This window comes from Pantherophis guttatus, chromosome 8 (genome assembly GCF_059756535.1).
Source record: "Pantherophis guttatus breed Tessera chromosome 8, ASM5975653v1, whole genome shotgun sequence".
In the NCBI taxonomy this organism is placed as follows: domain Eukaryota; kingdom Metazoa; phylum Chordata; class Lepidosauria; order Squamata; family Colubridae; genus Pantherophis; species Pantherophis guttatus.
Window position 1 is genome coordinate 54,374,531 of NC_142070.1, and position 25,672 is coordinate 54,400,202.

The 25,672-nt window shown below is 40.0% G+C and overlaps 1 protein-coding gene across 8 annotated transcripts in view; it reads right to left on the minus strand.

Moving 5' to 3' along the window:
• The window catches only part of NCAPG (non-SMC condensin I complex subunit G), a 58,259-nt gene that overhangs the window by 24,570 nt on the left and 8,017 nt on the right, over positions 1-25,672 (minus strand). For 4 of the 8 annotated variants that reach the window (XM_087875213.1, XM_087875214.1, XM_087875215.1 and 1 more), the window contains 15 exons: positions 25,419-25,564; positions 24,313-24,397; positions 20,873-21,065; positions 19,731-19,871; positions 18,358-18,498; positions 16,918-17,041; positions 14,703-14,792; positions 12,766-12,945; positions 11,938-12,048; positions 11,222-11,341; positions 9,376-9,585; positions 8,495-8,676; positions 6,821-6,986; positions 6,500-6,661; positions 4,637-4,805 (listed from right to left, as the gene is read on the minus strand). In XM_087875213.1, coding sequence (XP_087731339.1) covers positions 4,637-4,805; positions 6,500-6,661; positions 6,821-6,986; positions 8,495-8,676; positions 9,376-9,585; positions 11,222-11,341; positions 11,938-12,048; positions 12,766-12,945; positions 14,703-14,792; positions 16,918-17,041; positions 18,358-18,498; positions 19,731-19,871; positions 20,873-21,065; positions 24,313-24,397; positions 25,419-25,564 — 2,220 coding nt within the window. Of the gene's footprint in view, positions 1-4,636; positions 4,806-6,499; positions 6,662-6,820; positions 6,987-8,494; positions 8,677-9,375; positions 9,586-11,221; positions 11,342-11,937; positions 12,049-12,765; positions 12,946-14,702; positions 14,793-16,917; positions 17,042-18,357; positions 18,499-19,730; positions 19,872-20,872; positions 21,066-24,312; positions 24,398-25,403; positions 25,565-25,672 lie in introns of all 8 variants that reach the window. The other 4 variants (XM_087875217.1, XM_087875218.1, XM_087875219.1 and 1 more) reach the window with 2 other exon arrangements.

Sequence of the window (25,672 nt, forward strand, 5' to 3'; positions counted from 1 at the left end):
CTTTCAACTAGTTTATTAATTCCATCGCCCATGTTAGGGTAACATCAAGTTCTGCTTCCAACAGTATATTCAGTATCTTCAATTACCATCTGCCCCCATCAATAATAAATGTTTCTGTATATAAAAAACCACCCGAGTGACTTTATATTTATATTCCATGTAGTATCTTCTGTAGGGTCTTTTGTCTAGATTATTAATTCCAACCACCACGTTAGGGTAACAACCAGATCTTCTGCATGCCCCAATTCCATAGTTCTCTTGCCTTATAACTCAACATATACGTAATCCATTTTTCAAAGAGTCCAAAATAGAAAGTTCCAATCCACTCAATCAAAGGCCATCTTCCACATCCCAAAAACACCAGCACTGCAGAGATCTGTTATTCTTCTCAAAATAGTATAAGTCTATAATTTGCCTCAGTTATATTTTCATGTATCAGCCTTCTATAAATCCCGCTTATTATGTTTAATCGTCTCTTAAGTAACTGGCATTAATCTGTTGGCTAAAAAAGAAAAAAAAATTGTTTGTTTAGTTTAAAATTTTTTAGTTTTGTAGGACCTGCTTCTTCTTTTCTTAACTTGTTGTGGTTTAGATCTCCATCCTGGTTGCCTTCCTAGGACTTGTATATCAGCTGATTGAGTTACATGCTAGTCTATAGCTTGATAAAACATCAAATCGAGGTCCAAAGCCGCCTCTCTTATGTTTATAGGTGATCCAGCTATAGCCTCTGAAGGAGAATCCAAAAGCGGCTCATCCAAAAAGCCCTCTGTAACTTGTTGTTTTTCCATTACCTCCATCTCCATCTGCTTATCCTGAATTTCAATTTCTTGTTCATTTTGCTTTTCTTTATCCCCCTCCTGTGTTCCTGACACTGGTAACATACATGGAGATGTTGGGCCCATTTTAAAAACCTTATAGTAAAATTCTTCCGCTTTTTCAACAGTATTTAGTTGATATCTTTCTCCTTGATATCTCAATATTATACCAACTGGAGCATCCCACCTAAATGGGATGTTTTGTTTCTTTAGCTCAGTCACCAAAAATCCAAAGTCCTTTCTATCTTTTAACATCTTGGACGGCAGCTCTTTATATATCCAGATCTTCCTTCCATTCGTTTATGGAGTGGAGTGAAAAGACTTTTGCACAATATCATTTCTTATTCCTTTATCAGTAAAGTAAATCACCACATCTCTGGGCAACTGCCTTTGCTTTGCCACCCAAGAATTTACTCTGTAGGCCTTATCAATCTTACAGAATACCTCTTCAGGACTAACCTTTAAAATCACAGCCAGAACTTCAGCAGACATCTTTCTCAAGTCCTCTCTGTTGTTTTCCTGTATTCCCCTCATTCTGATCGCAAATTCCATAGATCTGAATTGTATCATTGTGACTTCATTTTCAATCCTTTGTTTTATATTATCTGCATTGTAAGTCTTGTGATCATCTTTCTTTATTTTAGACTCTACTTCTGAGCTATTTTCTTGAATATTTATCAAATCATTTTCAATTCTTTGTATTTTATTATCCAGATTATGAATTTTATAACCAGCTTCCTTCATTTTAGACTCTATTTCTAAGTTGATATCTTTACCCATCTTTATAATTATTTCTGAAAAGCTTTTCAAAGCTGTTACAATATATCGTTTCAGGTTATCATACTTTTGTTGTACCAACTCTTTAATTTCCTGTCTAAATTTTTCAAGATTCTGGTTCACAATCTCATCATGTCTTGCCATCTCCTCCAAAACAAATTCCTTTAGGTCTTTAAAGCCATTCTTCTGCATCTGCAAGCTCAAAACTTGTTCATGTGATTTATAAATGGGGGAGCCCCCCCCCAGCTTGGTTGTCTGGCTTTGTCAGTTTTAACGCCATCCTGCCACACAAACAGACTCTTTTTAAAGAAAAAGACTTCTCTCCAGACAATATCAATATCAAGTCTCTAAGAAGGAAGAAGCATGAAATAGGAATTTTTCTCTTCACTTCTAGCCAGCGCTATTGTTTCAGATACTTTGTAACGTATTAAACTGTTCAAACGGAAGGACTTTCGCTTTCAGCTTTCTTCTCAAGCCTCAGCCAGTCGCCATTTTAAACTTTTTTTTTCCCCTTTCACTTTCTTCACTTTTAAAATCAATCATAGGGTTGTTAGAAATACTTGCAATTTAGAGTCCCAAATCCGGATTTCATCCTGCTTGTTCAGACAGTCTGTTAGTTTTCGCTGATTGGGTTGGTCCCATCGTCTGGCTCTGCAAAGCGCAGAGTTCCCCCGAAGCCCGGAGCAGCGGCGAGCTGGATAGGGAGCCACATTCTGCTTCCTCCCCAAGAGTAAAAAAAAAACACTGGGGAGTTCGCAGAGGGCTCTACCTGCTCTCGCCGGCTCTCTCACGTCTCCTCAATGAGACAGAGTTTTTCGAGCCGTCTCTCAGCTGTAGAGGCGGCTCTTACGGGTGACGAGGCTGGCGGTCCCGAAAGACCGTCTGGCGATGACGGAAGCCAAACCGGAAGCCAACAGCTAAAACATTTTTAAATTTAATTAGGGAAATAGTAACGATTGAAATATTTTTAATTGTATATTGTGATGAAAGTAGAAATGATTAAGTTGTGGTTTGGAGGAAAATATGGGGAAAATTATTTGATTTATTATTATTGGTATAGTTAATTGATTTGTAAGAAATTGGATTGCATGGAAATAATTGGAATATTCATGTTCATATTGATTAACATACAAAAAAGATAGTTATATAACTAACTGATTTATATTAAAATGTTGAATTTGTATTAAACAATTGTAATATTACATAATTAACCAATGTGAGGATGGATATAAAAATAGATGACAATGGGAAGGGATATAATATAGAATAGAAGGGAAAAATTGAATTTGATTAAGATTAGAGATGAGGATGAAGGGTAATATTGGTTTTTTTAAAAAATAGATGAGGAATAAATATGACAAAAAGGAAATATAGAAATGGTAAATTTAATTGAAATGATTAAATGCTGTCTAAATTTGTGAACTAGCCAAATACTCTGTTCAAAGAAAATACATTGTATGTTTGTATGTGTGTTTGTCTAAAAAATAAAAAAAAACTTTTTTTAAAAAAAAATGTTCTTTCTGCACCAACTCAGAAAGCTCAAACTGCTCAAGGAGCTGCTGATACAGTTTTACAGAGGAATTATTGAGTCTGTCATCTGCACCTTTATAACTGTCTGGTTTGGCTCTGCAACCCAACAAGACAGACACCGATTTCAGAGGATTAGAACTGCAGAAAAAACAATTGCTACCAACCTGCCTTCCATTGAGGACCTGTATACTGCACAAGTCAAAAAGAGGGCTGTGAAAATATTTACAGACCCCTCACATCTTGGACATAAACTGTTTCAACTCCTACCCACTGCACACCAGAACAACTAGACACAAGAACCGTTTTTTCCCAAATGCCATCACTCTGCTAAACAAATAATTCCCTCAACACTGTCAAACTATTTACTAAGTCTGCACTACTATTAATCTTCTCATCGTTCCCACCACCCATCTCCTTCCATTTATGACTGTATGACTGTAATTTTGTTGCTTGTATCCTTACAATTTATATTGATATTGTTTCCCAATTGTTAATTTGTACCCTATGACTATCATTAAGTGTTGTACCATGATTCTTGATGAACGTATCTTTTCCTTTATGTAGACTGAGAGCATATGCACCAAGACAAATTCCGTATGTGTCCAATCACATTTGGCCAATAAAAAATTCTATTCTATTCTATTCTATTCTATTCTATTCTATTCTATTCTATTCTATTCTATTCTATTCTATTCTATCTAAACAACCTATTTCCCAAGCAACATATGAGTCAATGACTCTGTAAGGTCCTGCCTCTCCCTCCTGTTCAAGAAAGCATGGACTCTGAAAACTAGCATTTCAAAAGAAACTTTTTGTAAAAGGAAATGAATGCAAGACAATGCAAAGCAGGGTCTGAGTTCCCCCCAGGCAATTCTGTTAGGATAAAGTGATTAGAAACCCCTCCTCTCAGTTTGATGTTGAATGAGCTAATCCACAGGTGCAAAGATATTGTGGATTCCCATGCGTTTCTTCTTGAGGCTTCTAAATTGAGAGAAAACAGATGGTCCTCCGCCCTTGTACATCCCCCAAGGTAAATCAAAGCACAGGGCAGAATATGTGACAGGGTAAAAGTTATAAACTAGGGAATTACAGGAATAAGTGAGTAAAAGAATCCAGGGTTCCCTCCCTACTTGAATGGCAGTATCACGATAGGGATCTGACAGACTCATTTTTCCTCCCCCCCCTCCCCACACACACTTAAAAGGAGCATAAACAGTGCTGTGTTCAGCAATCCTGGAAGGCAGGGCTTCAGGACAACCACTAAAGAAGGGACAGAAGTGAAACATACCTGGACCAGGGCTTCCAGTTCCAATATTCAGGGCAACATATTAATGCCAACATAAAAGTCATCCATGAATTCACATGATTAGGGTATTATGTAAAAACTGAGCAATTCCTCCACCCCTGTAATACAACCATAGCACACAATTCTCCCATACCCCATTTCCCACCCTATCTAGAGATTATCCTCTAAAGAATTCAAAAAATATAGTACAGTATGTTCTTTGTGTTACCTTCCTTATTTTGATCAGTGGACATACATGATTTATTGCAGTCCAAATTGTTTTCAGTTACTTCTGCAGTGTCCTTTTCTTTTGAAACATGTCCATCAACAGGGTTTCCTTTGTTTAAGTTGTTCTTCACCTTTTCAACCATTTTTAAAGACATTTTATCTTTTACTGTCTGTAATAGAGAAGTCAAGAACAGCTTATTTAGAAGTATACATAATGAGCATTTGTTGATCCTATACATGTGTTGGTGCTGGAATTGAATGTTGGGCTAAGAAGTTCATTAACAAATAGAAACGCAAATAATCTCTCTCTATGAATAGTATATTACTGCAAATAACATGGGGTAATTTTATTAATATTTGGAAACTGAATCTGTGAAATACACTCAGAGGCTGTTAAGAAATAAATATGATTCCCCATTGAAGATTTTTAGCTTTTTCATGTGATTCCCTGATTTATGGCCTTCTCAAACTGAGAGTAGGAACTGTGGAGGGGGGGGGGTGTTGCAAGCAAATTTGAATGGAATGGGTTGAAGCGCCTCATGGCCAACAGCAACCCCTTCGGCCCATAGAGATGGAGTCAAGAATCCAGCAACTATGACTTCTGTTTCTTTCTCAACTTTGCCCCACAAAAGTTTGACAGGGATCTCAACACTATTAAGTCCAAGGACTCCCCATTGCCTCCAAAGGATAGGCACCGGAGAAGTTTTCAACAGAGTGCCTGGCACTTAGGCTCACTCAAGTTCTCCTCCGCTCATTCTGACAAATTCCCCAAGAGATAGTAGGATGAGGAAGAGGATGAGAAGATAACAACATAGAAGGCTAACAAGACTACACCAGGGTCCATACGGATTGGGGAAGGGCTCAAAAAGAGTCAAGGTAGACCCTGCTGCAAAACACCCAGCTCTTAAGAATCAGGCCAAAAGAATCTGAGATCTGACACTGGAGTGAGTGCCCCTATTTCTTCATTTAGAACCATGGAAGAGGGGAGGGTAATGTCTACCTAAGGCTGCATAAAGATTGAGGATGCATCCTATAGAAAATGACTAAATTAATCTGCACTTTTTCTTCCCCTATCATTCCCATTTTATCATTTATTCACATTGATATATTATTTGACTTTATACTTGTCTTCCTCTTATTTCTGTGGCTGCTAGCATTATATCTGTATCTCCCAGCTTGCTCTGGATAAAAGTATTGTGCATTTTTGTATCTGAGGAAACACTTATGTACATTTCCTGCTGACTACTTGCTTCCTCCCTGCTCTTGTTTCATGAACCACGAAGCTGACTTCCTTCCAGTTTGTGAAACTTTCCATTTTGTCACTTATTCAAGTTTCTGAGGGCAGGGAGAACTTTCATTTTTTTTCTAGAGTGTGCTATGGATTCTCTAAGTGTGACACCCGCAGAGTTTTGGGAAACTGGCAATCTAGGCTGATAAAATGTGGAATGAGAACAAGATATTTGTTTTGGATTTTTTAAAAAATCAACATATTTTTAAGGGGAGGGAGAGATAATTTTAAATTTCCCAGGGTGTGCTGGTGACTTCCAGTGTGACGTCTAGCATATTGATAAATGAACTTCAAACAAATTTATTATTTTACAGGATCATGGCACCAGAATGTTTGATAAACTTTGGCTTCAGGGTTTTTCCTCAGAAAAAGTTAGAAGATAAGAAAACCTGGTGGCCAAAGAAGGATAATTTTTAATTCTTAGTTTTTGCAAACTCAAGTTTTTGGAGAATGGAGACATTAAATTTTAGAGGGCAAATATTGTTTCTTCTCACACACTCACTCTAAGACATGTCTCAGAAATTTTACAAGAAACCCACTAAATCTGTGTTTGTGGATCATTAGGCTATGGCTTACCACAAGAATATCCTCAAATAAATCCATGAGGTCTTTTGTGAAATCCTTACTGAATTCTAAGGAACAGAGAGCTTTTGCATATATCCGGACATCTGGCGCACTTGGATCCGTCAAAATTTCATTGCATATTTTCAGCGCTAAATTATCATGAACTGTCAAACCCTGAAAAAGCCATTACAATATGGTAATTGTCCAAGTATAAATTGTCCACAATTTCAACAAAAGCATTACTGCAAGGAGTAGGAGGCTTTAACCCAGATTTTGAGGGCTTTCTAATCTCAGATCAAACAAAACAGCCTCCTCACATACGATTTACCCTACCTGACAGTTCTGAAAGTGTTGATTCAATCCACTAGGCCTTGTTAGATCCACCAGAAGTTCAGCAACGTTAGCTACATCAACCTCTGACAATGGTGATGAAGCTGGAGCATTAAATAATATTTGCAACGTTGGAAGAAAAGTTTCTTCAAAGCATTCCTGATTGGTTCTGCATTTTTAAAATGTAACAGGTGAGGCTTTAACACAACACAACACAACATCAAATGCACCCAACTGCATCAATTTTCCAATTAACATAAGAGAAACCAATTCTATGTCCAGATGAAAGAATAAGGTCTCTTGTGAAAGTGGCATCAGATGCAAATGACAGCAAACAGCAAAAAGATAGTCTAATATTCTAAAAACAGTAATTAATATAAATCTTACTGTGGGTCCTTCTGCTTTTATATAGCATATGGTATACAGATACCCAACAGCCTTACAAACTAAACCACAGTAAGCTGCTCATGTAAAAAAATATTTAGAAGTATCTGGACGATAAGATTGATGTATACCCAGTAAAAAATTCAACAGATTGTTTTTAAGAAAACATATAGCAAATCACATGGTTAAGCAGTTGTTATTATTCAAATTAAAAAACCTCATTGTATTTTTTTTCAATTAAATTCACTTTGAGCTATTTAAAATACAGGTAGTCCTCACCTTACAACCAATGGTGGGATTTAAAATTTTTTACTACCGGTTCTGTGGCCGTGGCATGGCTTGGTGGGCGTGGAAGGGGAAGGATACTGTAAAATCTCCATTTACTCCCCACTCCAGGGGAAGGTTACTGCAAAATCCCCGTTTCCTCCCGATCAGTTGGGACTCAGGAGGCAGAGAATAGATGGGGGCGGGGCCAGTCAGAGGTGGTATTTACTGGTTCTCCGAACTACTCAAAATTTCTGCTACAGAACTGATCAGAACCTGCTGAATACCATCTCTGCTTACAACCACAACTGAACCCAAAACTTTTGCTGCTAAGCCAGACAAGTTAAATGAATTTTGCCCATTTTATTTATTGGTTCGATTTATATGCCGCCCTTCTCCGGAGACTCAGGGCGGCTTAGAATGCGTTAAGCAATAGCCGTCGTACTTTTGTATATACCTGCTTAGTAGGGCTTTTGGCCCCCCCCAAGCGGTGTTCTTTTTTATACAAAGTCAGCTTATTGCCCCCACAATCCGGGTCCTCATTTTACCTACCTCGGAAGGATGGAAGGCTGCGTCAACCTTGAGCCTGGTGAGATTTGAACTCTCAGTAATTGCAGGCAGCTGGCAATTAAGTGTTACTTAACAGCACTTTAGTCCGCTGCACCACCAAGGCTCCTTTTACGACCTTTCTTGCCACAGTTAAGTAGATCACTGCAGTTGTTGTTAGTAACACAATTGTTAAGTGAATCTGGCTTTCCCATTGACTTTGCTTGTCAGATGGCAAAAGGTGATCACATGACCCCAGGACACTGCAACTGTCATAAATATGAGTCAGTTACCAAGTGTCTGAATTTTGATCACATGACTATGGGGATGCTGCAATGGTCATAAGTGTGAAAAATTGTCATGTTATTTTTTTTTAGTGCCGTGGTAACTTCGAACAGTCACTAAATGAACTGTTGTAAGTGGAGGACTACCTGTATAGAAAAAGAAACTACACACAGATATATACAAATACACAGACTATACCTATTTGAATATGCAAATAAAGGGAAAAAAACTCCCAAGGCATGTCGGAGACGTGTATCCTCTTCTGTCATTGGATTATACCACAACAAAACCAGTCGAGAAAGAAGCTTAGCACTGATTAGCCGGCCAGAAAATATGAGCTTCACCAGTCCCTCAGCAGCCTCAGTTCTAAGTTCTGAAAACTGGAGAAGAGATTTACACAAGTGTATTCCAGTAATTATTCCACAGGAAATTGGAGCTGCAACACCTACCCTAAGTTTCATTCTGCAAGACTGCATTTAAAGATAGTCCTCAATTTACAATCACAACTGAGCCCAAAATTTCCATTGCTAAGCAAGGCAATTGTTAAGTGAGTTTTGCTCCATTTTACAACCCTTTTTTGCCACAGTTATTAAGCAAATCACTGCAGTTGTTAAGTGAATCATGTGGTCATTAGGCAAATCTGGCTTTCCCCATTGACAATGCTTGTTGGAAGCTGGATGGGAAGGTCACAAATGGCAATCACATGCCCCCAGGACATTGCAATGGTCATAAATACATGCCAATTGCCAAGTGCTCGAATTCTGATCATGTGACCATGGGGATGTTGCAATTTAAGTATGAAAATCAGTCATAAGTCACTTTTTTCAGTGCAGTTATACCTCTGAACAGTCACTAGAAGTTGTTAAGCTGAAGCAATTAAAAAAGCTCTCATGATTATTTCAACATGTCTCTCATCAGATGAGTGATGTATAACTGACATTGTTAGCATTCTTAGTTTTTTCATGCATTTTTTATGTTGCTAGTACCAGTCAGGGAAATATTTTGCTCAAATTTTCTCTTTATATTCTTCCACACATGAAATTAAAATTTACATCCATATTTGCTAGTTTCAATCATACCTCACTATCTAGAAACCCAGAAAGAAGCTGAAGAAGGTTGTGAGTGGTAGCTGTTTCTTCTTCTGTTTCCTTAGTTTTCTCACTCTCATTTTCTTCATTTCCAGTTTGAACTTTTCTGTCTTTGAATGGTTCTATTCCAAATATCATTACCTGGTCAAACAGTGCCTTTAAAGCACTCAATTTTACCTTCATTTCATCAATTTGCAATACCTGAATAGGATTAGAAAGACCAAACAGGACCTATGAATTCATATAATTTAAACTATAATTCATTGGTTGAGCATAAAAAAAGCCACTTTGACCCGCTTCTCAGACTCTTTAAAGCAGTTCCAAATTAGGCTATAAATCTGAAGTTGACGAATGGCCTTTTCAAAACCTGCATGTTCCTTCAAGCATGCAATCAAGACAGAAGCAAAATAGCCAATTTCTAGTGAAATGTAAAAATTGAAGATAGAAACTGAAGCAGGGGACTTCCAATACACAAGGAGCTTCCATGTGTCTCAATACTCCAACCACAGACCCTCAAAGTAGCCTAGAACTGGGCAGTCAGCATTTGGTCATACTGCCAAGAAATGTTGCCAGCAGTTTGGCTATCTGGAAAGTTATTTCAGAATAGAAATTGGAGTTTTATCTTTTTTCTTCTATTCCCATCCTTAGCATCCCCCCCCCCAATCTTTTTCCGTTGTTTCCCAATCAACCCCTTTTGCTAATGCCTCTGCAGCCTCAAACTGGTTGAGGCAGGGGTGGGCAAATGTGGCTCTTTTACAACCTGTGGGCTTCAACCTGACACAGCCAAGCTGGCTCAGGAATTCTGGGAGTTGAAGACCACAGGTTGTAAAAGAGCCACATTTGCCCACCCCTGGGTTGAGGGAACAAGTCACAGCCCCAACCCTAGGAAACTACTCTACCCTGTATTACACCCTCCAGAATATGTTCTACCATGGATATAGGACAGGTATCTCCAAACTTGACAACTTTTAAGACTTGTGGACTTCAGCTCCCAAAATTCAATTCTGGGAGTTGAAGTCCACAAGTCTTAAAGTTGCCAAATTTGGAGACCCCTGATGTAGGGCAATTGAAAGAAATGTTTCCAATGTTTCAATTCCAACATTCAGAACATCAGGACTTGAATAGATGCTGATGCTACAATTGAAAAGTATGAGTTTTCCTGCATAGGATTTATTTTAAACAGAATGTGAAAGTGAGAAGGTAGGAAATGAAGACCACAGCTGTTTGCAGCATTTTGGTGGTCCAGGTTTGCCTTCTTTTTAGTTAGAAGTTCCACTTCCCAGTTATAATTCCCAGCAAGATCATTACATAGAACTTGTGGCCAATTGTAAATGGCAAATGTTTTCTACAAGCTGACTATTCCTCTGCAGCCCACCCATCCACTTGCCTCTGTATAAAGCAACACTGGTCGTTCTTTAAAATTCCAGGATGCCAACGTAGTGGCTCCCATCTATTTACGAGACAGATCTCTCAATCCCAGGAGGGAAGAAGTGTGAGAAAGAGACTCTAAGTAACTTCCCTTTAATTACAATAGGTTATTTGGAGTGTTACTTGATAGGTTTTAAAGAGTCTGGTACATCAGACTCTCCTAGCAACAAAGATCTTTCCAAGGTACTAATGTTTTGCTTAGTTCGCCAGCATTGCAGGACCTGACACTGAACTTGAAAGCCAACCAAATCAATGTATGCCTACTGAAAGCAAAGTGGAGTTTCTCTGGGCCCCCTTCACACATTTTACTACTCTTTTGGACTCAAGAATACCTGTGGCAACAGGAACTCTTTTTCCTCAGGGTTCCCAATGTCTATCAGACATTTCATGAGAACTGAAACCTACTTACTTGCAACAGCAAAGTGAGGCGCTGACTTGCAAACTCTTTGCTCTGCAGGCCACAGCAGCCCAAGCACAGCACCGCCATGTTTCGCACAGCAGGATGGATATTAGTAATTCCTGGGATTATCTAGAAGAACAAACATAGTAAGACATATTGATTAAAGAGAACCTTGAGCTGCTTGCTAGCTAAGATATATTGGTAACTGAAGAGATCAGGATAACCACAGGGGATGTTTAAAAAGCCAGGATGGAGGGGCAAACTTCTTTAACCTCCTCTTGAGGATGCTTTTGCAAACAAAAAAGCATGAACTGATTTTAACAAACGCTCACACTGGTGGTCAAGTAGACAGATGGTTTGCTCAGATTTGTTTGAAAGAACTATATAAGAAAAGGACACAATCTAACTTCATAAATGGAAAAATAGTGAATCTCTAACTGATATAAAACCTGGAACTGCTCAGAAACTAAAACTGATTCCATGTGTAATCCAATGGAGGGCTGAAGTAGAAAAGATGTGTGAAGTGCCTGCAAGGTGAAATTCTATCCAGTTCAAGCTAATTCATTTTTGGTCCTTAGCTGTCTCTTGTGGATATACATGCACAATAAAATGCAGAACAAGAATAGCTACCTGAGATAGAAAAAAGTATTCGAGACCACATATACCTGTTCCTGCTCAACACAGATCTTCTATATTGTGATATATATCATAAGGTTGCCACATACCAGGGATTCAATTATTCCATCCAGTGTAGGTCCTAACCCTTTGGAAAGTGAGATCTGCTTCAGAAGTTGGTTGCACATCATCAAACACTTCAGAAGTGTTTCTGGATCACTCTTTTAAAATAAAAGCATCATAGTTTAGTTCAGGATTTCAGTCTGTCCAAATATCTATGATGCTTTCTAGTAACCAAGAACAAAAGTGAGCAACATTCAACAGAATTAACAATTTGTTTCTACAGGAAATCAAGCAAAATTTGACCCTATATTTATCATTGACTCCAACTGAAGAAAATGGTCTGCTCAATCTATGGGCTAGCTTAAGATCCTTTCTAGTTGCAGATTATTCCAAAGCAAGAGCCTCCTTCCAGCAACAATTACTCTAATTCCCATATTTCACATCTAGTTTTGTTCTGCAATGATACAGAGTTTGGATTTTTTTCCTAGCCCTTGTACATGAGAAATAACCCATGTGTAGAAAACTAGGTATTGTACATAGGTAGATACAGAAATATGCTGGGTCATTTCTTTTTTAATAGGGACCATTAGCATCAGAGGTCATAGTAGGATTTTCAGGTTTCTCTTCCTGTGGAATCCTTGCTGTTTTCTGAGCTTGATTGTTTTCTTCAAGACATTTCATTACCTAAGTAATATCTTCAGTGCTGAAGTACTCCACATCAAGGACTTCACAGTTCAAGTCCAAACTACAAATATTCTCTTCCTCTTCTAAAAAGCCATTTCAAACAGTTTGAAAAAAGACATTTCATCACATACACAGTTCTTAACATGTAAATGTGAAAACACTGAAAAGACTAGAAGTGTAAAATACAGAACCTTTTCCATGCATATCTCTTTAGTTTCGGATTCTTCCGCCTCTTTCAACAAGCCACTCTTTATACCTTCCAGCTCTATAATCTTCTCCTTTAACACAGAAGCATGGCTGAAGTCTTGCATGGCTATGCACTTCTCCAGAATATCCTTTGCTTCCATGAGTTTCACTTTTATTTCTGCCAGCTGGAAAGAAAACAGAAATTATGCCCTGGAGATACTGGGTATTATATTATGGCTTTTACAAAAAGCAGACATCTCAATCACCCTGACTGCTGATTCCTGCATGCATCCCATTTTCTTGACAGTGGCAATGAATTGGTGTTGGTTATCACTTTTAAAGTGCTCCATGGCATAGGGCCTAGCTATCTTCGAGACCGTCTGCTGCTACCAATGACCTCCCATCGACCCGTGCGTTCCCACAGAGAGGGCTTCCTCAGGGTGCCATCAGCCAAACAATGTAGGCTGGTGACCCCCAGGGGGAGAGCCTTCTCTGTGGGGGCACCTACCCTTTGGAATCAGTTGCCCCCAGAGATAAGGAGAATCCAAGACCTCAGTGCCTTTCGCCGTGCCCTTAAAACCCACTTTTTCCAGCAAGCCGGGCTGGCTTAAGAAGAAATTTTTAAATTTTTAAAATGTTTTAATTGGTTTGTGATTTTTAAATTTTTGGGCCAAATTTATATATATTTTAATTGTTCTTAATATTTGTAGTTCATGTTCTTAATTCTGGTTGTGCACCGCCCTGAGTCCTTAGGGAGAAGGGCGGTATATAAATTGAAAAATAAATAAATAAATTCTATCACTGCCTACTTGCAAAAAGTATTTTTTGTCTTTCCAATCTAGTCCATAAGCTTGGAATTTTCTGGTCTCCCATGCTCATATCAAAAGAACTAGATGCTTCTCAGCTCCTGAAATCAACTAAGATTGGATAAATACTGTTACCTCATCAGAATCTGAATCAGGAACCTCTACTGGTATGAAATCTATGCAACATGAATATTAAAAATACCATCATTTCATATGACTTCGTGCTTCTCTCAGTGAAAATAGTCCTTTGAAATACTTTGTAAGATATAAAGTAGTATACAATAGCATATATAAAGTAGCATAAAAATAAAATAAAACACAGTAAAGTATATAATAAAGGTGTTTTAAAACAATATAAAAAAGGGAGGAAAAGAAACTAAAGTAGATACAAAAACTGTTCACCGGTTTCTCAGCAAAGACCTGGATGAAGAAGTCTTCAAGTAATAAAAATAATAATAAAAAAAAAAACCACTGAGAGTAACCATTTCAGTGGACAATACAACAGTTGAGCTTACCATTTTGAAAAGACTAAGAAAACTAATGTAACATCTTATTTAATATAGTTTTAGAGCACTCCCTGTGCAAAAGCAAATCTCAATTTGGCTCAGCTAATGAGCAGCCAAATATTGATTCAATGGAGGGAACATGTCCATGGCCAGGTGACCCACCCTACAACTTGGTCACCATGATCTGGATCAACTGCCTTTTTCAAAGCGAGTGCAAGGGTGGCTTGGTGAAGGGAACTCAAACTAACACTGAGGTTAACAGGATGTACACAACAATAGCCAAGGCTCTCCTTGCAGCTGGGAGATCAACCCAATGTGCTAGAAGGTGTCCTCAACGAAGGAGGCCTCCTGAACACCCTCTCCATCTTTCTATTTTATTTTCTTCTATTTCAACTTGTACTTACATACACCAGAGGAAATCAAAATCAACTGCCATCTTTATCAAGATTTATAAAAATGAATTTGAAAATTTGCCCTCTCCAATCCTATTAATTTAATTCTCTGCATTTCTGAGAAATAACATTCAGATTTTTCAGAAGCTGCAGGAAAAAATGCAATAATTCAGTTATAAATCCTTTCATTTTTTAAAAAAAATTAAATTACTAAAGAAGTGGCACAATCCCTCCATACCTTAAGCTCTTGTTTTCTTATCTCACTTGCATCTTGCTGCTTGTCTACTGTCATAACGGTTTCCCGTGCCTCTGAAATTATTTCAGCAACCTGAAAATGTAAATAAGCACCAACCTGAAATTGAAACAAGTCTGGCAAACTTATTTTATTCCTGTCATAAAGCTAAACAAACAATACTCATTTCTGGAGGTCCTTTGGGAGAAATTTATATAATTAAAAGAAATCTCCCTAATCTTTACACAGCCACAAAAGTTCATGTGAAGCCTTCTCATTGCTGGTGCTTTTGAGGAAAATAGCATTCCTTGATCCTTAGAAGGATCAGTAAAAGTTTAGTAAAACTTATTTTGAGCATCCTAAAACCATGTTGGACCTCTGTGCCCCAAATTCTCTCCCATGTTGACTTTTCAATGAGGAAGAACAAGCATGGTGGTCTTGAGCCTATCTAGTTTGATTTCCAAATCAGGAATATAAACCTTTAGTACTGGGAGGAAAACTAGTAGTGTCTCTCATCTGTTGAGGGGGCAAACAAATATGATATGGTGAGATTATGTGTAGAAAAATCTAGTTGATCACTCATACTTGCAAACTAGCCAAGCTTTTCAAAAGGGGTGACATGATAGCAATTTTCCAATATCTGAGGGGTTGTCACAGAAAAGAAGGGATCAACCTATTCTTCAAAGCAACTAAAGGCAGAACAAGAAGCAATGGATGGAAACTAATCAAAGAGAGAACCAAAATAGAAATAAAGACAAATTTCCTGACAGTGAGAACAATAAATCAATGGAACAGCTTGTCACCGGAAGTCATGGGTGCTCCATTTTTTTTTTAATTTGATTTATATGCCGCCCTTCTCCGGAGACTCAGGGCGGCTTACAATCTGTTAAGCAATTGTTGGAGGTTTTCAAAAAATTAGACAACCACTTGTCTAGCGGCTCCAAACCTTTTGGGTGCTAGGGTCTGGTTCTGTGGAGGGCGGTTTTTCTGTGGACTAGGGTGGAGGTGGGGGTTTCATATGTTGACTAGGTCCCATGCATGCACAGATGGGACTTTGCTTACTTGCACAGCCTAATTCCTAGCAAGCCGTGGACCAGTGCCAATCCATGGCCCAGGGTATAGAGTCACCTGCTTGAACAAGGGGTTGGTCTAGAACAGGGGTCCTCAACCTTTCAGACCTCAGGGACCACTAAATTCATAATTTTAAATCCCGCGGACCACTAATATGATCGGCCTAATGACTGGCTGAGTGGGTGTGCTAGGTAGTCATGTGACGGGATGGGTGTGGCCAACTTGATGTCACTCACGTCAAGGGGCGCCTCGCCAGCCTCTACTCGCCCCTTCCCTCCAAGCCATGCCTTGCCTGCCTACCCGGGCTCCTTAGGGCCCCAACAGGAAACAGTTCTTGGAGCTAAGCAGCCACCACGGGAAAGAGTTGGCAAAACAGCTGGCTCAGTTCAAAGTGAATCTGACCAAGAAGGAGGCTCAGCAGAAGCACCTCACTGAGGATTAGGAGCATAGCCTTTCCAAGCAGAGGGAAGACCTGCAGGAATGCAAGGCTGAGCACCTGGAGGCTCAGCAGGCTGAGATGGTCAGCCAGTTCCAGACCATGATGCAGTCCCACTGGAACAAGGCCCTCCGTTCTTTGCCATCAGCAGCACTTCCCTCCAGCCTTCACCCAAAGACCCTCATCAGGAGGCTGAAGCAGACCCCAAGTCGGAATTTCTGCCCCCCTCCAACTCACACAAGAAGACCCCAAAGGGGGAGGCTCTCTGCAGCAACACAAACGTTCATTGCACATATCTGTCCCAGGGGCCGTAGTTTGAGGACCTCTGATTTAGTACAATATAAAAAAATGCAAATAATTTTTCTGCGGAATACCAAAATTTTCTCACGGATCACCAGTGGTCCACGGACCACCAGTTGGTGACTGCTGGTCTAGAAGACATCCAAGGTCCCTTCCAACTCTGTTATTCTGTATTCTGTAATTTTTCTAAATGTATGAATATTTACATTCAAAACTTGTCAGGGACAATTCTATTCAACTGACTTTTTTTAACATCCAAAGAAAGCAAACTATTTACAAAGGAGAAATGGATTCAAAACAGGTACTTTGGTTAACACAATTGCTCTGAAGACTTCCTTAAAGGATTAAACTTTCAAAGTTGAATACCATACGAAAGAACTTTTGTATGGTTGCATATATACCACAAGAACATACCATCTGGATTCTTCGCTCATCATCCTTCAAAAGGCAGAGCAACTTTTCCATAAGATGGGATACAAGAGATGCTGACGTGGTTGGAATCAAAAGAATTTTTTGTAGGACACTCAGCATTTTCTTCCTTTAAAAAATATATACTTTTTTTGAGTTTAAAATCCAAGGAATCATTATTGGGGGTGGGTTGGTGCGTGTATTCCTGATATATAGATATATACATCACTATTTCCTGCTAATGAACAAACTTTCAAATCCCAAATGTTACAATTGTGGTTTCTTCTCTGCTTAGGAATATTGTAAAACATGGAAAAACCCTTCCCCTGCAAGACTTAAGAGACAAGCTCAGACTGAAACAGAGAAGAAAGCTTACAGTATCTGGCTACAGTGCTATCTGCTTCTACTATACACTCCAGCTCTCACTCCCTGAAATTCTGGGAAAAGGGAAACATTTTAGAGTCAAAATATTCTGCGGCTGGACTACAAATGCCCAGACTAGATGGTCAACTGGTTATTCTTAAATCTCAACTATTTCTCTTGATGTTCGCCTACTCTCTGCTCCATTTATATTTTTGAATCCATTTTTTCTGGGTGATCCTTTCCCTCAACATCTGATGATTCTCTGAGAAGAGGATCTAAATTGAACAGCAATTTTCCCTGTTGTCCTTCCAAAGGACTGGATAACACTAGGGAATGGGCCTCAAAAATATAAATCCCAATGAAAAAAAATGTCAAGCATGAATTGTTAATGTCATTATATGAACCCCTGGGTCCTGACAAGGAACACAAGCAGAGAAGTATTGGGAGATTGTATTGTTGATGACCTAAGGCATGTTTTCTCTACATGGAAAAAGCAACATCACCCTCTTCACTGTGGATGAGGTATGCAACTGAGGTTCTGAAGACCTGTTTTTAGACCACCTATAGCAGGGGCGGATTCCAAATCCCATCGCTACTGGTTTGCTTGTGCATGTGCATGTGCTTCTGCGCATGCACAGAAGCGTCTGGGCGGGTGTGTGGAGCCACCCGCCACAGCCGCTACCGGTTCGCCCAATCTGGTGCGAAACGGGAGCAACCCACCACTGACCTATAGACATCTCAGACCAGATGCTACTCATTCCTGCTGCCTCCCAGATTCTCCCCCATTTTTAAAATTAATGCAACCATTACTTTATTTTTTACTATAAAACATTTATATCATGTGATTGCAAGAAGTACTCTACCCCTTTGGCTCAAAACAACTATGAGTGGAAAATTTACAAACCACTTGAATTCATGTTAATATGTTAACTTGGTTTGCTCAAATGGATATCATCAGATTATATCCCTCCAAGTCAACCTGTTCCTTTCTATACGCATTTTAAAATATATCTTGTAAAAAAAAATTATCCCTCACAATTGCATAAAACAATTGCATGGGTTGTTGTTTTTTTACAGTCTTACCTGCCTCCTTCTTCGGTGATATCCATGCAACCGATTATTAGAATTAACTGCTGACCTATAAATTCCTTGGTCATCAATTGCTCAATGCAGGCCAGATCTTCCTTTTCTTCCTGATTGAGTACTGGAATACTTTGAAAGTAGCTTAAGGATAAGAAAATGATTATTCTGTCAAAAGCAGGGGTGAAATGCTCCCGGTTCGGACCGGATTGCCTGATCCGGTAGCGATGGAGGTGGGTGGTTAGGAGAACTGGTAGCAAAAATCCCTGCCCCCCCCACCCTCAATGCCCAGCTGAGCCGCACAATCATCAGAGGCTTTTTCTTTTAATTTTTAAAAGCATTTTTTCTACAACCTCTTCGGCCGAAAAAATGCTTTTAAAAGTAAAAAAAAGCAGCCTCTGATGATTGCGCAGCTCAGCTGGGATCATCAAAGGGATCGTCAGCTGATGATCCCAGCTGAGTTGCCTGATCGGCAGAGGCTTTTTTTTTTAAAGCCTCTGACCATCCAAGCTGAGTTGTGTGATCAGCAGAGGCTTTTTTTAAAAAAAGCCTTGGACGATCCAAGCTGAGTTGCCTGATCGGCAGAGGCTTTTTTTCTTTTAAAAACCTCTGACAATCCAAGCTGAGTTGCCTGATCGGCAGAGGTTTTTTTTTTCTTTTAAATGCCTCTGACGATCCAAGCTGAGTTGCCTAATCAGCAGAGGCTTTTAAAAGAAAAAAAGCCTCTGCCGATCAGGCAACTCAGCTGGGATCGTCAGAGGCTTTTAAAGGCATTTTTTTTCCTACAACCTCTTTGGCCGAAGAGATTGCAGAAAAAATGGTTTTAAAAGAAAAAAAAAAATTGGCCACGCCCACCCAGTCACATTACCCCACCACCACCAAGAGAACCAGTAATAACAAATTTTAGATTTCACCACTGGTCAAAAGGGATTAAGATTTATCTATTTGCCAATCCCAGACTGTTGTATTAATTCACAGCCCTTTCAAACTACAGCTCAACACACTTCCCACAGACAGCAATGTGGTGTTGGATTTTCTCCTGAATTTTGTCAATGGCTGAATATTTAGAAATTTTTAGATGGACAACGCAAAATCGCAAGACATCTGAAAAAATTTCTCCTTTACACAGCATGGTACTGTGAATTTGATTACACAACTCAACCAATCTGCTTTAATTCCCTTATTATTTCTGCAGCATCTCCTGCCCATCAGATACCTTCATTATTAACATATCTTCTAAAAATCAGTTATTCCAAAATGCTTATTCTAAATTGTCATCAGAGAACCTTAACACCAATACTAGTAAGAATGATAACTGTAAGATTAAAGCATATTGAACTGACATTGCAATTTTTGAATTAATTATGTTAATTTACCTCAACAGATAATCCGCATAGATAGCAGGCTCTGGCAAGAATTCTTCTAAGAATTCTTCTCCTTTGGATTTCAAGTGCTCACAAAGAGCTTTCCAATATAAGGCACTCTCTGCAGTCAGTTTTTCTATTGGAATGGTTTTCCTTCAAATGAAGCACATTGAGCGCTATCAAGTTTCCATAAAAAGAAAACCCCAATTCTTTTCTTGTGTTAATTATATAAACCAGGAAATTTCAGAAAGCAATTACCGCAAGCTAATATACCTATGAAAACCAAACATTTACATTAAAATAAGTTTCTGAAACATACTACGTTTTGATATTTATCTTTAAGAAATAATGTCATGTGAGTATACTGTTGATGAAAAATTAAAGAAAAGTTTTTGTTCTCTAATATTTGCCTGTTTATTTATTTTTGTGTTTCTTTTATATCCATTATAATCTAGCAAGATTTGGTGGTTTATAATCTATAATATAGCAAAATTAAAAAATCAACAAAATGAGCCTATAAACCTATGTTTGATTGCTATATAAATAAACAAACTTAGTCCCACTACAAGAGCTGAACTAAGAACTAATAAAAACAAATAAAAGTAAAATATGACACTGTATAGATTTAGAAACATATTCTCCAATTATAACTCATTTCCCAGTCCATTTCCTTTATACGCATGTTTCATGAGCTTAACCTTTTTTAAAAAATAAACATATCACAATTGGTTGATTCATGCAACATGTTTAAACCTTAAGTTATGGTTGACTATTCGAGGGCGTTCTGAACCTACCACTACAAGAAGACCTAATAGTATTTTGGTAACATGTTGGGAGAATTAATTTTGTATACATTTTTAAAAGACAAATATCAGCATTGCTGGCTGGGAATTCTGGGAGTTGAAATCTACACATATTACAGTTGCTAAGGTTCAGAAACTTTGGCATCGGAATGCTCAAAACACATGGTTGCACAAATTTCATGAAAAATATGGGCAGGAAATTATGGGTGCATTAAAAACAAACAGCTACTAAATCCAACTGAAGCATCATGGGATACAATTTTAGAGTAGAAGACTACCTTATGTTCCTACTAGAGAGTATATATTACTCTGACCCAGGTAAAAAGACAGCCACAGCTGTATTATCCCTACCTGTCATCAAGTTCGGAAAAATTTTTAATCAGATCCTGGTGGGGAGACAGCCGGAACATAGCATTAAGGGCTAGAACACCCACTTCAGGGCAACTCTCCACATCCAGATGATGGAGCAATTCTAAGACATTTCCTTCAACTAGATGTAACCAAGCTTGGAGAAGTTGTTTCTGTACCATTTCTTTCACGCTTTCTATTAGGGACAGTAATGAATTCCACATCAGATGCACATACATACATAAATGAGAGAGAGAGAGGGAGGGAGGGAGAGAGAGAGGAGGGAAGGAGGGAGAGAGGGAGGGAGGGAGGGAGAGAAATAGAGTTATGATAGTGCTAAAAAGTGACTTACAGACCATCCTGGAGGTTACGACTGTCACACCACTCCCACATGATTGCAATTTGGGTGCTTGGCAACTGGCTCAAATTTACAGCAGTTAGTGTCCTGTGATCACATGATCATGATTTGCAGCATTCCCAGAGAGCTTCCAACAAAATTCATGGGGAGGGAGCCCACATAAACTTAACCACCATGTGATTCTCTTAATGACTATCATGTTAATGAATCTTTAAAGCCTGAATATGTTTCTCTTTGTCCCCTTTTATACCCAACAGAATCAAGGTGGGGTCCTTTTGAGTCTTATGTCTTTTTCTCTTCCAAGGCTAAATTCATGTTTCTCCTGCCTTAAAGGCTCCTATATTCATCTACACCAGAAATAGGTACTATCTAGCCCTTTGGCTGTCTCTGTCCAGCCCACAGCCATGCTCTTGTGCTGGTTGTGCATAGGGTTGCCCATGGCTCCCTTCAGCCTGTACCTCACCTGCAGCTGCTCTGTTGCCACTGCCTTGTCTTTCACCCAGCCCAGCCTGGCTGGTGGGGCAGTGCCACCACAAGATGAGGCCAGGCTGGTGTGTGTGTGTGGAATTGCCTCCCTCCATCTGCCAGACACCCACCGAATCAATGCAGGGCAGCGGAAGGGCGCAGCCCGAAGGTGATGGTGGGCGAAGCGGCATGCTGTTAAGTAGCACCACTGCCTGCAATTACTGCAAGTTCAAATCTCACCAGGCTCAAGGTTGACTCAGCCTTCCATCCTTTCGAGGTAGGTAAAATGAGGACCCGGATTGTGGGGGCAATAAACTGACTTTGTATAAAAAAGAATACCACGTAGGGGGGGTCTAAAGCCCTACTAAGCACGTATATACAAAAGTATGAAGGCTATTGCTTAATGCATTGTAAGCCGCCCTGAGTCTCCGGAGAAGGGCGGCATATAAATCGAACCAATCAATCAATCAATCAACGGCATGGCTCCACTGGCCACCACTGGTGAATGGACCCTGGCAGGCCAGCAGCAGGGGGAGGCACTCCGGAGGCCATAGATCTGGGTGACTGGCCCCGCGCCAGGCAGGAGCAGCCCAACAGGGCAGCTGAGAGCAGGAGCAGCCCACCAGGCAGCCCAGGATGGGCTGGGGAGAGGGGCCTTGGTGGTGAGGTTGCTTGGTGCCACAGGAGGGCCGGGACTGGGGAGAGTGTGCCAGAAACACCTCCAGGTACCCAGAGAGATGGAACAAAAGGCAGTGATTAAGAAGCTGAGTCAGCTCCAGGCTGAGCTCAGGGTGGCACTTTACCCACATTGTTGATCCCGCCACTACGCTGCCACTAAGTGCCACTATCCTGCACCCTCTCACACACAGGCACCAAGACCTGGCCACTGGAGTCATATTGGTGGGGAGGGAAGGGGCCAAGCCTCCATAAGGTGACCGGAGAAGGGAAGGAGCCGCCGTGCTAAACACCTCATGGATCGCTGCCCTTGTTTGTGAGGGGACAAGTGGTTGGGCAGGTGGTCGTTGGTTGTTCCCAGCCCTTAGGGCGTGGGGGGGAGGGGGGAGGATAGGTTTTCTCCTCTAGCTTCATTGCCCCTTCTCAGCCGATGGAGGTTTACAGTTTTGACTCAGGCGTTCAATATATGTGAGCTTCTGAATTGGTATACTCAGAAGCAAGAACATCCTCCCATTACTTACTTTTTTTCCCATTGTTTTATTTTCTGCCCGTAGGTCTAAGTGTTTGGGAGGTTCATACATCTGTCATGCCCGCCCACTCCCTCCCACTGTCTCTCTGCTTGCCCATGGCTGCTGCCAGACACCGTCGGCCCCCGCACACTCACCACCACCTGTGCTGGCCATGCCCAACACACACACACACACACACACACACACACACCCAACTGATGACGATCTTCACTAGGGCTTATTTTGGGGGTAGGGCTTATATTGGGGCATACTTACAAATCAGGCTAGGGTTTATTTTCAGGATGTCTTATTTGCAGGGAAAACATGGTAAGTTCTGAATTGACTACTGTGTTTCTCTGAAAATAAGACCTATCTCAAAAATAAGCCCTAGCTTGATTTTTACATGTGCGCCCAATATAACTCATACCCCCAAAATAAGCCAAAGTTAAGACCCCACCCACTCCCCTGCACCTGGTTGCACGGGGTGGGGCAAGGCGCACAAGTAAAAATCAAGCAAGGATGGGGAGGGGAGGGTTGAGCTGCTTACCTTCAGACAGTTGCAGCCAGGCCTCGCATACCCCAACACCTGCCTCGCCTTGCCAGCCCACTTCTTCTGCGGCCGCTTACCATCGCTCGCGTGTGTTGCCCCCAGCCTCCGTTTTGCCATCAGAGGCTTTCAAGAAAGGCCTCTGCAGCCGAGAAAGGGGCTCCGGATTGACACATGTGGTGCCCCCCCGTCCTTGTTTCGCCATCAAAGGCCTTCAGGAAAGATTTCTGCAGGCAAAACAGGCTCCGGATTGACACGCGCAGTGTCCTCCCGGCCTCATTTCGCTGTCAGAGGTGAACCAATTGATCCAGAGCTCTTTTATCTGTTCCAGAGGCCTTTCCTTGAAGGCTTCTGATGGCGAAACAAACCCGAGTGCATCAATCCAGAGCCCATTTCTCAGGTGCAGAGGCCTTTCCTGAAGGCAAAATGGAGGTTGGGGACAACTTCTGCAACCGGCAGCAGAAGTAGTGAGCTGGCAGCAGGCTACTGCTGGCCTGGGCTGTCGGTGCCACCGCCATGAAGTGAGTCAGTGGAAGACATTCCCCCAAAATAAGACCTGGTGCCTTTTTTGGTGGCAAATATAATACCGGGTCTTATTTTCAGGGACACACAGTATTATTAATCCTACCCTGTTTCCCCCAAAATAACACATCCCCTGATAATAAGCCCAATCAGGCTTTTGAGCTCATGGCAATAAGGCCAAGTGCTTATTTCAGGGTTCAAATAAAATATAAGACAGGGTCTTATTTTCGGGGAAACATGGTACGAACATCCCAAGTTGTTTTAAATTGGAATCCTGTCTCCCATCAGTATCTAGACATATATTAAGCATGTATTGGAAAAAAGAAAACTGCTTTAAAACATTTAAATTAAAATGAAAACATTTTACCTGATCTATCATTAAGTCCTTGCTGCAAAAGTTTTACTCTCTGGGCTATTGTCAAAGCTTTGACATGAACTTTTTCTGCCAGTACCTTTAAAAAAAAATTTTCACATAATTTTTCCTTTGAATAATATGGATTAATAGCATATAAAGACAAATACACTGAAGGATACTCAACACAACTGGCAATTGCCTCTGAAACTGTAAACAGACAAGTCACAAAGCTAACACAACTGTAGAATAAGACATTCTGCAAAACTGCCTTTTTTTGAAAAAAAAAACAACTACTACATCCCAATACACTGACTAAAATGCAACTTAAGACCATAGCTGTTTTATTGTATCCTGCCATTTAAAAATAAATCATGTATTCTTATGGTGACTTTGTGCCCTCAAAGTGAACCCCTAAGATCTTCAAAAGTTGATGCTCAAAAGTTGCTATTAATAGAGAATCTTTTTAACCAGTGCATAAATCCAAGTCCAGGAATGAAGATTTGTTAGCTGTACCACTTCAGCCGATTTGGCTGATAGGATTGTTCTTTTAAACAGACTGGGCATATATTTTGATGTGAGTGTTCTGCTAGTTCCTACCTATAACTGTCTGAATGGTATGATGGTTGGCAATCGTATTAAACAGGTAATAAAATAACACTCCAACATTTATGTTTCTGATGAATCTAGAATCCAGAATGTCATATAAAATCACAGTGGATGAAGCATGGCATGTGACATAGCCAGTACTCAACTTCAACTCGTAAGTTCTCAGCAATATGAAATTAACTTAATAGCCAATGATAATATTAATGCGTTTACATCCACAGAAAACAGTACAAAAATGGGGTTGGCCCCCATCTATTTGGGGCCATTTCAAAGAAAGATCTCCAAATAAAACCAAAGGAAATTTTCAGCACTTCAGCACAGCTCACCTGAACAGTTCTTTCTGCAGATACTGATAGATAAAAACAAACGTTTCTCTTAAATTTAAAGTATTTTCTTACAGAGTGTGATCCATATATAAAGACATATTCTTCTACCAGCTAAATTCTCCAACAGTTTATATAATTTTAACACAGAGAATAAATAGCAAGTGACATTACCAGATATTTATTCACCTGATATGCTAATTTCCTGACTGTCTCTTTTACATCCATGGTACGACCAATAATTTTGGGTAGAGTTTTAACTGATGGACTAATGCAGAACAACACAGCACGCCTTACTTCTGAGTTGGAGTCAGTCTCAATTAAACTGTTGTAAACTGAGAAGAAAAATTATTATGACAGGTTTGTTACTGATAGGAATATCAACATAAATAAAACAGAGTGCAGAGAAGCTGAAATGCAGAAATTCTCCAAAACATTCAGCC